Source organism: Phacochoerus africanus, chromosome 9, assembly GCF_016906955.1.
Source record: "Phacochoerus africanus isolate WHEZ1 chromosome 9, ROS_Pafr_v1, whole genome shotgun sequence".
NCBI lineage: Eukaryota > Metazoa > Chordata > Mammalia > Artiodactyla > Suidae > Phacochoerus > Phacochoerus africanus.
Window position 1 is genome coordinate 13722473 of NC_062552.1, and position 18055 is coordinate 13740527.

The window sequence follows — 18055 nt, forward strand, 5'->3', positions numbered from 1 at the left end:
AAAGCAATATTCAGAGCAGCACTATTCACAACAGCCAAGACATGGAAACAAACTAAATGTCCATTGACAGATAAATGGATTAAGAAGATGTGGTACATATATACAATGGAATACTGCCCAGTCATAAAAAAAAAAGAGAAAGAATGCCATCTGCAACAATGTGGATTCAACTAGAGATTCTCACATTACATGAAGTAAATCAGAAAAATAAATACCATATGATATCACTTATAGGTGGAATCTAAAATATGGCACAAATGAACCTATCTACAAAACAGAAACAGACTCACAAACATAGAGAAGAGACTCATGGTTGCCAAGGAGGAGGGGAGGGAGTAGGATGCACGGGGAGTTAGCAGACAGTTAGTAGATGCAAACGATTACATTTAGAATGGATAAGCAATGAGGTTCTACTGCAGAGCACAGGGAAGTATATCCAGTCTCTTGGGATAGACTATGATGGAAGATCTAAGAAAGGGAATGTATATATATGGATGACTGGGTCACTTTGCTCTAGCAGAAATTGGCATAACACTGTAAATCAACTGTACTTTAATAAAAAAATTTTAAAAGATAAAGCAACACACATAAAATGTCAGAGAATTCTGACTTGGACTAATGCTTAGCTGAGGTTAGTATTTCAAAATTTTAGATATTGTTACAGTCTAGAGGCAGTATGCAATTGCTGTTTTTCACAACCTTAAGAAATAACTTCCTCATTCAGCAGTGTAAAATATCATGCACGGAAAATATTATTAGGATAGTGAGCAAATTTTATTTTACATATCTCTAATATCCTACATATTCTAAGTTAGCAGTGGATGTCACTGTTATGATTAGAAAAAATTACATTAAAAAGTTATTTGAGATTTTAAAAAGAGAAGGAAGGATATATGCCTTTTACTTTCCTGTGTCTGGAAGCCCTAAGCTGTGCAAAGTTAGCTGTGAATTCCCAAGAGATCAGTCACACCAAACCTTGGGTTAAAAAACATAGTAACCAATACCAGGAACAGTGTTTCCCCAATACATAGGCCCTGAGCTTCTCTCAACTCCACCTCACTCAGAAAAGGGCAGCCTGCTATGTCTTAATGGCACAGGGACTTGTGGGTTGAGCAGTGGGAGGCAGGGTGGGGGGCTTCAAGCTTGGGACTGTGGGGCTCTGGCCAACAAGCATCTTGGCGCAATCACTATGAGGGGTAAGGCCACGCTAAATGAATTACCTCACTCTACCCAGGGGCTTGGTGAAATAAAGGAGAAGATACCACCAAGAGGTAGCTTTGGTTTGGTTAAGTTTCTACATGTTCGAATTCTAACTACAGTTTTCAGCCCTCCAACGAATACCACATTACTCCCACTTATCCAACCCTAAAGCAAATCAAGAACCAATCTGCTTGCATTTTCACAGCAGCCCACTGCAGGCAAACACACGTGAACAAGCTGGCCTTCTGCAATACTCATTTCTGCCTGGACTCAGGGCCACAGCTTTTGGACAAATGGATGGAAGACGGGCACCAGAATGATCAGGAGAATGGATTCCAGGCTTGCTTTCTTTGCTTTTTAGGGCCACACCCATCACATATGGAAGTTTATAGCTAGGGGTCGAATCTCAGCTGTAGCTGCCAGCCTACACCATCCATAGCCACAGCAGTGGGGGATCCAAGCCAGATCCAAGCCTTGTCTGCAATCTTCACCACAGCTCTTGGTAACGCCGGATCCCCAACCCACTGAGCGAGACCAAGGATCGAACCCGCATCTTCATGGATACTAGTCAGATTAGCTTCCTCTGAACCACAACAGGGACTCCAATTCCAAGCTTTAAAATGGTTTTCACCTATTTCTGCTCAGCCATCAGTAGTACCAGGGTCTATCAGTGAGGTCCCCAGAAAGAATTCACCAAATAAGGCCAGGGCTATCCAAGGTCCAGACCTCATTAAAATTGATCAAAAACAAACACTTGTAACTGAAGCAGGCAAACTTCTGTAAGCATGTAACCAGCCTGAAATCTATGCACTTTCTTCATGTTGCCATCAGATCTCCTCTCTCAGAATCCTCTGCATTCAGGGTCCTACCTAGAGGGATTCTTTCTGGCTCAGAAACATGTTGATTGGCAGCTATTTAATAAGGAAGGTCAACTAATCAAGTCAAAGGATTTATCTCTCCATTTCAAATCGAAGATGTACAATATACAGACCTCAGAGGCTTTAACACATTCCAGCTACGGAATGAAGCATGCATGGTCTGACCCTGTCTCCCTCACCTTGGCCTAATGCTGACTCCAGATTACCAAGAAGCCTTTGGGGAGGGCCTGGAAAGCCAGGGCCCAGGCCTACCCAATCCCTGTAATTCCTTCTCCTCCCCATCCCCCATCAAGTTCAGCACCCAGGGGTGGAACCAGGGGCAGCAGTCGTGAACTCTGAGAGCCTGGAAGACATCAGAGGCACAGCCGAGAGCAGAGTGTGGCAAGTGGAGAAACACTCCTGTGTCTTCCCCAAAGCCATGGCTTGGGAACGCTGGCTGAGATGTTCTACATACAGAGGGAAAAAGGAGAAAAAACAAAGGAGCATGCTTGGTGCTCGTTCCTGCAAATGTACAAAGTATTTAGCACATAAAAACTTTTCATAATCTTCCTCTTTAGCTTTTTCTGTATTTTTGCACACAAGAAATTGGATAACTTGATCAAAACTTCTAAGAGGGCATATATCTCTCCCTTATTTAAAAAAACACCACAAATATGCACACATTTAGGTTTGCATATTTATTTTTTGAAAAAATGTTTAAGAAAATGACTACTACTAAGTTCAAAGGAAACTAGAATGTTTCTATGAAATAGCCTAAATGTATTTTCTGAATTTTAGTGCGTCAGTGAAATACTACCAAAAATCAAAAAATTACAAACAAACAGATAAGTAAATGAGTTCAGGATAAAACTTAAGGGGTGCCGGAGAACCAGAAATACAAGTAAAACTATCTCTCCACTTTGAATTTTTAATAGAGAGGTCCTGAGTCCATGTCTGCAACTTGGTAAACACTGGAACCAGTCACCAGTCTGGGGGCTGGGATAATAAAGTCAGCTTCCTCATGAGGAAAGCAACATAATGTCTTTTCTATCAAAGGAAATTTTGGTTACTCATTTTGCTGAAATGCCTTCCTGGGGCGGGGGGGGGGGGGGGGGGGGGGGGGGGGGGGGGGGGGGGGGGGGGGGGGGGGGGGGGGGGGGGGGGGGGGGGGGGGGGCCCTCTTTCCCTCTCTCTCCCAGTAACAATTTGTTTCAAATTAGCCAACCGGGAGAATGTGCACCCTGACCTGACCTATGGGAAGGGGACAGGTAAACCACCTGCATTAGGGTAAATAGGGGAGTGTCCTTTATTCAGCGCAAGCGCTTTTTGGAGCACCCACCCCTTCTGCAGAAGTAAAGCCTTGTCGAGGTTTCTCCTAGCCCACGTGTCTCACTTTCTGACACTGGCGACCGGGCCAGAGTTATCTTAATTTCCAACACTCAGGAAGGAAAAAAAAAAAAAAAAAAAGCACAGAAACCCATTACTGAACACAATGTTTTGGTAGCTTCAGATGTTGATTTCCTTATAAGTCAATTTATGACTAGGTAGTACTAACTAACCATCTACGATTTTTTTATACTAACTAAAGCTTCGTAACCATATATCCAATTAATAGAAATATGATCAAGTATAACAGACATTTATTGAGAACATATTATGTCTAAGGTAGCAATGGAACAGCACTCACTACGCAGAGCTGAAGTTGCACAACTAATGCTAGAGTCCCAACCCAACGAAGGACCCAGGGCAGGTCCAAACAGGCTCTCTTGTTATTCAAATAGTTTGGCAATTGATAAAATTCCAGGGCAGGCTATTGCATGGAGGTTCCCCCCTCAGATCTTATTCCAGGGCTTTGGTGTACCCTCCCATCACCGACTCCCCCATTCTTCCCAAACACACTTTTACAAATACGCCAAAATTTTGTCAAGAACACTTCACTTCTCAGTGTATTCACACACATTTCTGGACATATATTCTCCACCCAAATGACTGCCAAATGACTAGACCAGTGAACACCTATTACAGAAGGAATGTCCCTTTGAACAAAATCATTGCATCCATCTTCACAGAGCAGTGCCCCTGTGATCAGCAGGCTTCAGCAGGTGTCTGGTTTAAACCACACACGTGGTCTCTCAACACATACTGCATGAAGTGTCCACATGTAAATCAAAAGTAATCTGAAAATTCCTAACGATTAAAAGAATTTTGAGATTTCCTTCTTTAATTGTTCTTTTTAGATGTTTCAAAAAGTACACTTATTAAACTTGAAATGAGAAACAAAGCCTAGGTCAACACACCTTAAGTGTTCCACATTAATAAAAATGTTAAAACTCTTAATGTGTAATGAGTGCAAGGCACTGTGCTAATGGTGCATAGGAGGTCCCCAGAGAAAGCGAACCAGGCAGAAGACGACATGTAGAAGCCATTTTTAGCCTAAGCTATTCTGTGATCTAAACCCAGCCACACCGCTTGCCCTTGAACAGGTCTCAGAAATTAACAAACTTCAAGGAAGTGAGGGGTATGCAAGAACAAAGGAAAAGAGTCAAGAAACACCGTTCAGTGATAAAACAGTCCTAGTTCCTCCTCAAAGGATATACATATAATCAGACACAAATTGTTGAGTTCGGCAGGAAATAAGGCCCCCACCCAGGTGGAGGATGGGAAAATGAACTTGGTCTTTTCTAACTTCAGTCAGAAGCTTGGACTCCATTGGCTTTTGCCCAAATTCAACGCTGAATTCTCCTCTGCTCAAGTGCCTTCATGAACATGCATGCCCCACCAAAGCCTCTTGGGTACCCTTAGCTTAAAACTTCCCCAATTCTGTTGAGGAGCTACAACTTTGGGAAAGATCCCCAGTGTTCTCCTTACTTGCTGCCAATCAATAAATTCTCCTCCTCCTGCTCCCTGCCTTGGTTGTGGCTTTTGGCTCAACACCCTTCAAGAGGTGAACCCAGTTTTTCAGGTAACACTAATCCTCACAACCCCTATTGAGGTCTGTACTTTTATTAGGCCCATTTCACTAATAAGGAAACCAAGGCACAGAGGGTTAAGGGACTTGGGCCAATATTTCGCAGCTCCTAAGTTGCAGATTCAGTTTCAGATACAAGCAGTTTGTCTCAAGTTCTCTGAGTGGCTCTTGATCACTACACCATTCTGTCACAGTACTTGATAGTGTTTTACAAAACCAGCTTTTCACACCCAGATGATGGCCACAGAAACACACAAAAGGCAAGTAAAAGATTTCCTTTCATTGAGTAAAAGCTCTGGGTCAAACACGAGGTCATTCACATAAGAAAATCTAAACTTCACTTAGGCTAACTTTTAAATAGATGGGTGAGGTTATTTCAACGCATCAAGTACAAAAGCAAACCTATACCCTGCCATTCAAAAAATTCAATTATACACGCAAATAAGGAAGACTTTCTGTTCAATAAAGGAAAAAAAAATGGAGAAAATGATTTCCACTGCCTAATTCACTACAAAAACGCAGACTATTCTACTCCAAAAAACTTAGTTACATTACCATGCTAATGTTACCTATTTGTTACAGTAACTCTAGATCAAAAAAGCAGATGTTTAAAACTGGATAAGGCTGCTCAATTTAACACCATTATCTTGATAAGCTTTCCCTGCCACACTCCTTCTTCCTTACTCAAAACATTACCCTTGAAACAAGTAATTTTAAGGATCTTTCTCAATGCAATACTGTAACCATCCCCTGGTACAATTCATATGGGTGAATACTAAACTTTAATTAACTATGTAAATAGAAGTCATTAAGGATAGGAAACAAAAGACAAAAGCAAACAAAAAACGCTAACAGTTTGTTATCTAATTTAAAAAGGAGCAGAAGCAACTACAAGTTCAGCCAGACATCTTAACCCTTCATGGAGCTGGGATACGGATAGGTGGGCACACAAAGCATCCCTGGTGAGGTCTTGTTTTATTCAACTACAAAATGTAAATATATTTAAAGGCTTGTTAATCTGTTTAACAAACCACACGAGTGTTCACTGTACATGGCCCTCCCAAAATTTGGGATCTATCTACTCAGCACTCGCAAGAGAAGAGCTCAGCACAGCACGGTTTGCTTTTTTCCAATTTTCCCCTGAGGCTCCCAGCTTGAGATACAGGGATAGTTATAGTCATTCTTGGTGGGTGTACAATCAAGGGAGTGTCCCTTCAGGATGACACAAAGAGCCAACAGCAAAGGGTAAAGCTTCCCTTTCCTCAAAGCCTTCCTTCCTGTTCCCTGTCTTAAAAAAAAAAAAAAAAAAAAGACTGAATTTCTTCCCTTCAGGGAACTGCACACAGACGATTTCCTCTCGCCTCTTCTAAGAGCAGCAAAGCTCATCACACCTACAGACCAGACTCCAAAGGGCCAGATGGAATCACTAACTCCACCCTGCTTTCAAAAGAATAGGAAGAGGACACAAACCTCTCTCTTCCTCCTCTCTTCCTTCCTCTCTCCCTCCCTCTCTTTCTCGCTCTCTCTGCCCCCACCAACAATTTGTCTCACCATCAAAGATAAGAAATACTGGCGTTTAACCATAGTATGGGTGGGGTTAGGGCAGAACCCTCAGAAACAAAACAAGCTGCCCCAGGAAGCTTTAGGCTTGGGGCTCTGGAAATGCCATTACTCCACCCCCATATGTACATACTTATCACAGAACACAGCTGTCTGCCTGCAAGAACAGCTTAAAAATCACTGGTTCCTCAAAAAGAACACAACTGCACAAGATAACAACTAATTGAAAGGTCCGAATCAGAAGGCTGACAATGGCCTGGAGGCACCCAGGAAAGCTGCTGTCCCAGCTGAGATGCAGAGAGTATCTGTGCAGAAGCCAGGCTCCTGGGCGCAGGGGTACTGGTGTCAGCTGTCTGGAGCTAGTGGCTGTCTCATTTCACTTGACACCTCCAATGGTCACATCAGCTACTACAGGCATTCAGGGCCTCCCAAGAAAGTGACCTTGTCTTCCCCAGTTCTCTCCCAACAACCTGACAAGGAGTAAATTACAGTGCAACCCACTTCAGCCCCTGTATGTGTTAGCTACTTACTCCATCTGATTCAACTCTATATGCAGGTATAGCCGTATTAGAGCTTAAAAAAACAAAACCCGAAAATCTTAAGATGGCCTAGATTAGCTGGCAGTTTGACAAATGAAGAGACTCAGATGGAAAAGGGTTATTGGCTAGCTCAAGGATACAGACCAGGTTCGTGGCAGGACCAGGCAGTGCCAAGACCTCCCATCTAGCTATCACACCATCCTGATCCAAAAGCTGAGGCTGGGACTGCCATGTAGATCTAGGGCCTGAATTGGGGAAGTGTGGTCCACAGACCTTTAGAAAGCTGAAAACCCTGTGCTTCCCAAGATGTCAGGTGAAGGGGTTGGTTGAAGGGACAGGCAAGGACCGTGCATCTAGATGCCTGAGCCAATTCCTTCCCCCTCTGCCACCGCATAAGTAAAAACAAATAAGCTATTTTGATTAAATACACCTGGCTAGAGAGTAGGAGTTTTTTTAATGGGAGACAATTTATTTAGCTTTGTGAGGCTTAACTTCATAATAATACATACCCTTGGCACAGGAGGAGCCTATTAAAGCTCCATGAGTTGCCTTAATAAGGTAAATATTTAGGCTGAGTTTATGAGGCTTTCAGACCTGAGATGTTAATGATTACGAGAATTTTGGCATACATGACCACAATCAAAATGGCAAATAACCAAAGGACAAGCTGTAAAACTGGGCTTTAAAACCTGGTTTATTAAACTAGACCCGCGTATGTCAAGCATGGCTACTCATCGGAATCAACTGCTAACCAGGTGAGTTAACCACCTCAGACACTCAGGTAGTCCCACCTTCAGATGACCAGAGCCTCAGACTTTGGCCTTCACAGATGAGGCCCCAGGCATCGTGGAACAGGGACAAGTCCTATCTGCTCTGTCCAAATTCCTGGCCCACAGAATCCAGGAGGATAAAAAAATAGTGGTTTCATGCTATATAGCACCAGGAACTATATCTAGTCACTTATGATGGAGGATGATGGAGGATAATGTGAGAAAAAGAATGTGTGTGTGTCTATATATATATATACACACACATATACACCTGACTGGTCACTTTGCTGTACAGTAGTAAATTGACAGAACACTGCAAACTAACTATAATTGGAAAAAATTAAAATCATTGGAAAAAAAAAAAAAGTGGTTTCAGAGCTCTAACTCTGGGGGAGATTGGCTAAGGAGCAATAGTAACTAGAGGGACACATGGAAATTCGTTTTAAAAAAATCCTAACAGCCCAATTAAGCCAGAGACTCTGGGGTAGGACCCGAGCATCTATTTTTAAAGCATCTCTGGGGGTTCAAATGTGCAAGCAAGATTTCGAACGATGTCCAGACCTGTACTGTCCAATATAGTAGCCACATGTAGCTGTTTCATTTAAACTAATGAAAATGAAATGAAACTTAATTCAGTTCTTTGGCTGCACGGCCACATTTCAAGTAATCCTACACCAAGAAGGGTCACCATATTGGACAGCGGTGTGTAAAACATTTCCACCTACCGGATGGTGCTGGTCCAGAGCAGTGATTCTCAAAAGTGTGGTCCTGAGCTAAGAGCATCAACATCACCTGAGGATTTGTCAAAAATGCAAACTCTCAAGCCAAGCTATGGGAGCAGAACCTTGGCGGGTGGGGCTCTCTAAAGGACTCTGGTGTGCTCTCTGGTGTGAGAACACCTGCATGGTTACTCCCCACGCAAAATCGTTTTCTCCATAACCTAGCTCATACTTAAATCTAAAAATGGTCAACTTTTAACTCCATTATAATGTAAGGAAATGGTTCATGTTATACAACTTCAAAGATGTACTTCTGTGTTAGCAAGCTTGCTTGAGAAGAAATACCTTTCAATTAGTAAAGGATTCTACAAAAGTTCCAAGAAGATGCTCCCGGTCATTTATAATCATTGTGAGAAACAACTCTCAGGTCCAAAAATACAGAAATTTGGTTAAAAATTATGAAATGCAACAGACTACTCAATTATTAAAATTATTAGCTATGAAAATTGTGATGCATGACAAAATACACATGGGAGAATGGCAAACACAAGTCTGCAATTTCAACAACTTGTGGATAAGGACAAAATGAAGGAAGAGGAAAAATAAGAATAATAGATTTTTTTGGTTTGGCTGCATAAGGATACTTCCTCCCACCGCACCCTACCCCCCGCAACCCCCTTTTTTATTTCTGCCACGCTTCTTCAAAAACATTTTAGAGTAGGAGTTCCCATTGTGGCTCAGTGGGTTAAGAACCTGACACAGTGTCCATGAGGATGTGGCTTTGCTCTCTGGCCTCACTCAGTGGGTTAATGATCCAGGCTGCCACAAGCAGTTGCCGCAAAGTGCAGTGGAGGTCACAGATGAGGCTCAGATCCAGTGTTGCCACAGCTGTGGTGTAGGCTGGCAGCTGCAGCTCTGATTCTGCCCCTAGCCTGGGAACTGTCATATGTTACAGAAGCAGCCATAAAAAGAGAAAAAAAAATTTAGAATATTTTAGGAAGCAATCTTTTAAAAAGATGCAATTGTGCTTTGATGTGAAAGGTCCATTTCAAGGATAATTTGGTAAAAAAGTTCTACACAGTATCAATGGTTCAGTGAATCTCAGAGTAACATGAAATCAAGACTTCATTCAAGCAAATGATGGGTCCTGGACTGGTTGTCCTCCTAATTCTGAGAGTCTACAAGAATGGCTCCTTTCTTTTTAACCTGAGATCTTACAATCAAATATAAGAATTATGCATTTTTGGAGTTCCCGTGGTGGTACAGTGGTTAACGAATTTGACTGGGAACCATGAGGTTGCGGGTTCAATCCCTGGCCTTGCTCAGTGGATTAAGGAACCAGCGTTGCCGTGAGCTATGGTCTAGGTCACAGACAAGGCTTGGATCTGGCATTGCTGTGGCTCTGGGGTAGGTCGGCAGCTACAGCTCCTATTCGACCCCTAGCCTGGGAAACTCCATATGCCGCAGGAGCGGCCCTAGAAAAGGCAAAAAGACAAAAAAAAAAAAAGAATTATGAATTTTTACAACAAAATTTTAGAGATGTGAAAACTGCACATTTTTTCCTTTTTTTTTTTTTTTTTAGTTTCCACATAGTTGCTGGGTGGTAAAATGCCAAACAAGCTAATTTCCAAGGAAAAATTTCTCACATTTTCTTCTTACACTTGCAAATCTAAATTCCCAGAAGCATTCTGTAGAGTGATCTTTGAAAAGACAGCTCCTGAACCCCATATAGATCAACTCTTGACTGCTTTAATACATGTTTTCATGTGAATTTTAGTATTATTTCCTTTCCTGACAGTTCTGTTAGTAAACTTCATTTCTTACACTGTCAAGGTACAAAGTACTCTTTCTGAATGTTTTTATACGTCAATTTATCTGCTATTCTGTTTCCTCTGCTGGTAATGTTCTCCAAACTCCTTTAAATTCTAAATGCATAAAAACTCTGTTCTTAGCTCCAGGGAAAATCTAAGAAAGGGTAACTATGGTTGAAACACTGTCAGAAACCTAGAAGTCTTCAGGAAGCTTACTATTTGGGGAAGACTTCTTCCTGTAAATTTCTTTAAAACATGAATGCATAGCATATGTAATTTTATTAAAAACTGGAAACAATCCAAGTTATCCACTTACGTCTAACTAGATTTTGCCAGAAGCAGCCAAGTAGTAGGATGATAAACTGGCCAGTTTAGTATCAGTTTGAGAATTTTTCCCAACCCAAAAAGCATATATATTTTAAAACTAAAGGTGACCCCTCCAAAAAAAAAAAAAAATCTAATTTTTTTGCAATAGTGATACAAAAATAGGATTTTTGTAATTTTTCCAGCTTTTGTACTTACTACAACTAATTATCTTCATGAATGTGGATAACTAAGAATTATTTAAAGGAGCTACTACACTCAATTCCAGCATTTATATGTGCTCTTAAGAAAAAATTTTTATTTCTGTTGTTGGAGGTTAAAAATAAAAGGGATTTGACAGAACTTTTTAATAATAATAATTTTTTAAAAACAGCTAAGAGAATTTACAAAATGCTTTCAGGGTGCTAGGCATTGCCGAATCTAAGCCCTGAGAACATAAAGATGAATCATATATAGTCCTTGTCCTAGAGAAAGCCCAAACCCTATCTAACTGGATACATTTGAGGAAGACCCTTAACATAAAAGACGGACACCAACACAAAACAATGCACTTTAAAAAAAAAAAAAAAAAAAAGCCGACTATATAGAGGAAACTGTCATTAGTACCTTCAAAAAGACACAGAAAATGCCACAACCAGGAAACTTAGACACTATTTTTTTTAAAGACTGAAAGAGCTTTTAGACATTAAAAATATGATATCAGAAAAAATTAAACATAAAAAGTAAAAACTAAAGTAGAACAAATCTCTCAGAAGGTGGAACAAAACCAAGAGATGAAAAGTAGGAAGGAAAAACAAAATAATTAGATGACCAGTTCAGGAAACCCCATGTCCAAATAAATGTTCCAGAGAACACAGTAAATGAAGAAGAGAATTTGTTAATGAATTAACAATATTTTTTTTCTGAACTGAAGGATAAAAGTTTCCAGATCCAAAGGCCCACCACTGTGATTTCACAAAAACGGAAAAGCAGGAATATTCTATAAGATTTCAGTAAGGGAAAATCTAGGTCACATCTAAAGGATTAGAAATCCAAATAGCTTTGGACTTTTCAAAAGAAATGCTAGTAACTAGAAGACACTAAAGCAACCACTATCTTTAAAACAGAACTTAATACCCATCCAAACTACTAATGAGGTAAGTGGGTAGAAGGAAGATATTTTCATGGGTTCAAAAAACTTTACCTCCCAAATTTTATCAGAAAGCTACCGAAGGATATGCTCCACAAAAGGCAGTAAACCAAGAAAGAAAAGGGAAACAGAAAAACAGAGATTCCGCACAGAAGAGAGGTAAAAGGAATTCTCAGAATGATGTGACAGGAAGCCCCAGGATGACAGCTACATCAGGCAGAGATTACCAGTTCATAAAGGAACATGGTAGAAGGGTCAAGCAGAAATGTTTCTAAGAAGATGAAGTCAAGAGAGTACTTGATATATTTGAATGTCTTGAGAGAAGATGTGGGCAAGGGACAAATAACTTAAATGTGAAATTAATGGTAAGTATATAAGAAGCAAATTAGAGAACAAGGGGAAAATAAAAACAATTGCTAACTCCAGGGAAAACAAAAAGGTTTGTATGACGGGAAAAGAAATCATAGAAGAGTACACGGCTCAAGTGTGTTCCATATAATCATATAAATAATGGCAACACTAAATATTGACCTGTTTCATAACTATACTGGGAAAATGGGGGATGGGGAGAATTTGGGGATGGGGTGAGAATAAGGCACAGAAAGAGAACAGAGGAGAGCAAATTAAAAAACTAGTACTCTTAGTAGGTTATTCAGAAATATGAAGGAAAATTCCAAAAGAATGAGCTAAAATAACTATATATGGTTGCCTCTGGGGCTAGAAATTAGGAAGTTTTTTTTTTTTTTTGAGCTGCTGCTGCCAGCCTATGCCACAACTAGAGCAACATGGGATCTGAGCACATCTGCAACCCATGCATCAGCACCCCAGGCTACAGCTTGCAGCAATGCCAGATCCTTAACCCACTGAGCAAGGACAGGAATCCAAGGGATCCAACCCACATCGTCATCGGCACAAGTCAGATTCTTAAGCCACTGAGTCACAATAGGAACTCTGATTCTCTCTCTCTCTCTCTTTTTTTTTTTTTTGTCTTTTGTCTTTTCTAGGGTCACACCTGCAGCATATGGAGGTTCCCAGGCTAGGAGTTGAATCGGAGTTGTAGCCGCCGGCCTACACCACAGCCACAGCAACATGGGATCCAAGCCACATCTGCAACCTTCACCACAGCTCACAGCAATGCTGAATCCTTAACCCACTGAGCTAGGCCAGGGATGGAACCTGCATCCTTATGGATTCTAGTCAGGTTCGTTCATTCCACGACAGGAACTCCTCTCTCTCTCTTTTTTTAATCATAGCCTTTATAAACTATACAACCACTTCACACTTTTAACCATTTACACTGATTATATATATGTATACACACACACACACACACACACACACATATGTGTATGTGTGTGTGTATCACAGAACCCAACCTCTTACCCACTAAACCTGTATTTTTTCAAATTACAAACTTGTGACCCTTTAGTGGGTTGTGAAATTAATTCAAGTCAAAGCCATCATTTCTAAGATGAATTAGAGTGGGATGAAGAGGATAGGAAACAACAGAGAAACTGCACACAGTAAATTTTTTCATGAACGTTCACATATGTATGTACACACTGCATAATGTAAAATGCATTTTTAACTTTGAACTGTGAACAAAATCACTAATCTATACTGCACTATAATTACTTTTAGTCTTGTTTCTTAAAGTGAGAGATGTCAATCTACCTATATTTAAGCAAAGAAATGGAAAACAATGACAGCTAATGAAAATATTCCGTTATAACACTCTTTAAATACTCCTAGTATGTATATTTTTAAATGCACTACCACCATACTGGGTATTAAAATTTTTTTCTTTTAATGAAGGAGTCAGTATACTGGAATATAAGGATAGAAAATATATCTGTTGGAATACATGGAAACAACATATATGTGTGTGTGGGGGGGGTGTATTTGAAACAGGCATGAGAAATGAATGTCCGTAGTTACCTTTCTTTGGAGAGAAGGGGGGATGAGGATGGGAAGCATAGGGATGACAGTAGGGGTGAGAGGAAGACTGTGCTGCATATCTGCTATACTTTGATTTTTAAACTATTATCTATTTAGGCATAGTAAGGGTTCTCATTCTAGTCTCCCTTCTGGAATTGCCTGGCTTCTACATCCTATTCCACATCCTGCACGCACGCACGCACACAAGCACAATCACCCAGAAGTAATTTGTGGCAGGTATGCTTTCACTTTCCTCGACAAAGGACTTTCAACCTTGAAAAAGTGAACCTGCACCCATGTGACCAGCACAAATGCCACCAGTCTTTGAGGGATGCCAGGCCCCAGGTCACGTCCACAGCCCCTCTTTGGCCCTCCCACCACACCGCAAACCATCACAGTGCAGACATTTGCTGAGTGCCTGCTATGCACCAGATGCTCAGAGGCATGGGACACAGAAGTAAGTAGGACAAGGTACCTGCCTTCCCCGAGGTCACAGCCTCAAGAAGAGGAGAGGAAAAAAGGTAATTTCCAGGTGATGTGGCATATGTAATGGCAAAAGCAAGCCTACATAATCCACACTGTCTGTTAACTCTTTTTGCCTCTCTGTCCCCACATCTCTCAAAGGTGAGATGGGCACTGGGTATCTTTGGATCCCCTCTGCCAAGCATGGTACCTGCATGATCTGAACCTCATAAATATCTCCAGCAATGGTATTTTAAGAAACACTGTTTCAGAATGGTGATTGATACACACAGAGCTACTACTAACCTGCACCTCTGTGATGTGTTACAATCTTAGAATTTCAGGACCAAAACAAACATCTTTAATCTCAGGAGCCCTGTGATCTTTTAGTCTGTAACATGTAGTCTTGGCTTTGATTCCACAATGGGGGGAAATTATGAAAGCTAAGCCTATCTGTTTCTTTTCCTGGAAACCAATGCACCTTTGCTTGTTTTTACTAGTAGATCTGGAAACAGTCATCCAGTGACTTAAAATTCCAATTGTGATTAATACATTAGTAATTTCTTACAATAGTCAGAAAAATAGTAATTTTCAATTTGACAGGTTTGCCAATATCAATTTAAGAACTTCTTAAACTTCAAATCTTGGACTTCTAGGTAAGAAAAATAATAGTCTTGCCTTGCTCTGAGCTCTATTCCAAAACAAATGATAGAAATGAATTGCAAACATAACATGAAGCATTGTTGCAATTAATCAACCCAAAACCCAGGAGAGGAACTGTTTCTATTTTTAAATGCACTGTAGCATTAAGGGAAAAGCCAGTTGGAAAAATATGAAAGCGGGCTGGGCTGCATGATGAAAATCAAAATTTTCATTTGATGCCTCCATCCTTGCAAAGACAGTAATCCTAACCTGCAAGCAGCACTGCTGTGTTAACTGAATGACAGGTACCAGGCAGAATCCCACAGAAAGAGTCCATCCGCCTATCCTCTTGTCAGGAGGTCAGAACCAGAGAACAGCCATGTTTCAATGCTATTCTTATAGCTCCAGATAAGGGGCTATTCCAATAAGCAAGCAGATGGATAAATCCCCAAATCACCCTTCAAATCAGTACTTAAAACATCCTGATTAGTAACCATGTTGGTGGCCCAAAAAATGGTCAACTGATTATTTAGCATTTCAAAACCAACGGTCTACAGTTGTAATTTCCATCCAAATTCCACAAAACTAAATCTGTTTCTGTCCACAAATGACAAAGCTTCATTTCATTAAATAGTAGTGAACAGTAACATTCCTTACAGGTAAGAGTGACAAAGAGCAGGTGACAAATCAGCAAGGAAAAGAGAAGCCACAGCTATGTAAAAGGAATTAACAGTCTACCTGTTCCCTAGATGGCTTTCAAGACTGACCCAGCAGAATTTTTTTTCTGAAACAATATGAAAATATTCATGTTGAGGGGTGGGGAAATGCTGGTGATGGGAATCTAATTTAATTTGTAAATGTTTTCATTTGCTCAATGAGGTTAATATCATCATGAAACATACAACTACAGTGCTATAAATGTATCTAAAATACTACAAATATTTGAAATGTATCTCAAAATATTATCCAAGGATACACCCATTCCTGAAAAGTATTTAACACATTTTAAATATAACTTAGCTATTTACAATCACTGTAACAATCTGCTATAGGAAGCAGAATGTTTCCACCCTGGATAAAAATGTCTAGCCTCAGCACACAAAAAAAAAAGAATTCCCAATCTCACCTATTGATAATTTCTCCCCCCAAATTTAACAAAACTATGTCTGAACACCATACGATTACAGAATAAAGGCAATAAAGTAACAAACCCTACTTTCAGTCTCTCTTCAGTGGGGGGAAAAAAAAATCTTCGAAGAGGAAAAAAAAAAAAAAGGCAGTAAATTGTATCACATCAATCAACAGGTGACTTTCAAAAACACAAACTCATGCCGGAGAGGAATTAATTTTGTCAAATCTCCCTGGTTTTTCCTTTCTATTTTTATAAGCTACTGCACGGCTGGTCTGAACGAATTCCAACCGTTTTCTTCTCGGGGGCTTACCAGAAAAAATGCCAAATATTCAAATTATTTTAGGGCATTTTCCCATACTACTGCGTGGAACAGAGCTGAATTAATAAGGATCCAACAGTTGCCACTTTTCAAATGCAAATATGTTGCCATCTAGTAAATACAGCCCCCTTTTAAACATGCCCCCCATCGTCTACACAGCTCGGGGCACTACTTTTGTTTCCTTGAAAATCAAAATTCGCGCATTACCTTCAAGCATTATTTCAACCCAGCACCAAAAAATAAATATTAAAAAAATTTAAAAAGATTTTAAATGGTCCAGGCCTGAGCCTACGTCGTACAATACTGTTTGCTTTATTGTGGGGGTGTTCCTTCCCACCTCTCATTTTACACACAAAGTTCCTTAACAGTTCTGCCAAATAAAGCAAACAGAGCAGGGGTGGAAAGAAACAAGGGCACTGGGTTCCACGAACCAGGCCTTGGGGTGGTCACCTGCCCAACTCAGGCCTCAGTTTTCGCATCTGTAAAATGTGGCCATTGGACTCATTGTCTCAAGGGTCCCATCCTGCTCTCTCACTCTCTGGGTGCCTCGAACCCGACAGGAGGCACAGCAGACTGGTCCCGGCTCTGGCCCGGGGCGCAGCCTGATGCCGCTCTAGGTGGGAGGGGACAACGAGGAGGGGGGCAGAGGGAGGAGAGAGGAACTTGGACTTGCAACAGCTTCAGCCAGGAGCGTGCGACAAACTTGAAGCCGACCTCCTAACAATAGGAAAGAGCACTCCCATTTTCCTGTCTCAAACTTGCAGGAGGCGGCGGGGCTGGACCCTCCCGCCCGCCCTCTCGGCACCCGCTTTACCTTTCTCCCTGTTTGGTGTTAGAAGGAGGAGGGTGCAGGACCGTTTGATTCCCTTCCATCTCCACCACGCACTTGGTGTTCAGTTCCAGTTCTGAAAGCCAAAGGGAAAACGGACGTTGCAAAGTCGAGTATCCGCGCCCGCAGCCCGCTTTCGCGCGCCGTGCGGGGCTCCCCCGGGAGGCGGCCGAGCCGGGAGCCGGGAGCCGGGAGCCGGCGCGCCGGGTCCCCGCGACCGGTGCGGGCGCCGCCTCCGGCCGGGCGCACCGGCCCCGGCTCCGCTTCGGCCGCCCCAGCCCCGCTGCCCCGCAGTTTCCAAAGTTGCCCCCGCCCTCGCCCCGACCACACACGAAAACGAGCGGAAAGCTCCTCACCTCGTCGGTTCAGGGGCCGGACCCGGACGGCAACTTTTACCTTCGTATCCGACATATTGGCGGCGCCCGCTCGGCCCGAGGCGGCCCCTCACGCGCGGCGCCGCCGCCGCCGCAGCCGCGCGCCCCCCGAGCGCGGCCGCCGCCGCTCCGCCGTGTGCTCCGAGAGGCAGCGCCGAGGCGCGCGGGCCATCCCGGGGGAGCGCGACGCGGGGCACGGCCGCGGCCCGGGGAGGGGCGGGCGGGCGCGCGGGGCGGGGCGCGGCGGCGGCGGCGGCGGCGGCGGCGGGCGGGGAGGAGGCCGCGCCGCCCGGGCCCAGGCGCCGCTCTAGCCGCGCCGGCCCAGCCGAGCGCCAAGCACCGCGGCCCCTCGCGGCCACCCCGGTCCCGGCCGCGCCGCCATCTTCCGCGCCTCGCGGCGTGCGCGCCCCCCGGCTCGGGGAAGCCGGGCCCGGCGGCGCCCACTGGAGCGCAGCGGATACCCGGGAGGGGACGGCGAGCGG

At 42.7% G+C, this 18055-nt stretch overlaps 1 protein-coding gene across 7 annotated transcripts in view; it reads right to left on the reverse strand.

The window, feature by feature from the left end:
* Positions 1-17762, reverse strand: part of KIF13A (kinesin family member 13A) — a 230244-nt gene extending 212482 nt beyond the window's left edge. For 4 of the 7 annotated variants that reach the window (XM_047797097.1, XM_047797096.1, XM_047797095.1 and 1 more), the window contains exons 1-2: positions 17556-17762; positions 17185-17275 (exon numbers count right to left, since the gene is read on the reverse strand). In XM_047797097.1, coding sequence (XP_047653053.1) covers positions 17185-17275; positions 17556-17610 — 146 coding nt within the window. In that variant the 5' untranslated portion in view covers positions 17611-17762. The remainder of the gene's footprint in view (positions 1-17184; positions 17276-17555) is intronic. The other 3 variants (XM_047797094.1, XM_047797091.1, XM_047797093.1) reach the window with 2 other exon arrangements.
* Between the last annotated feature and the right edge of the window lie 293 nt (positions 17763-18055).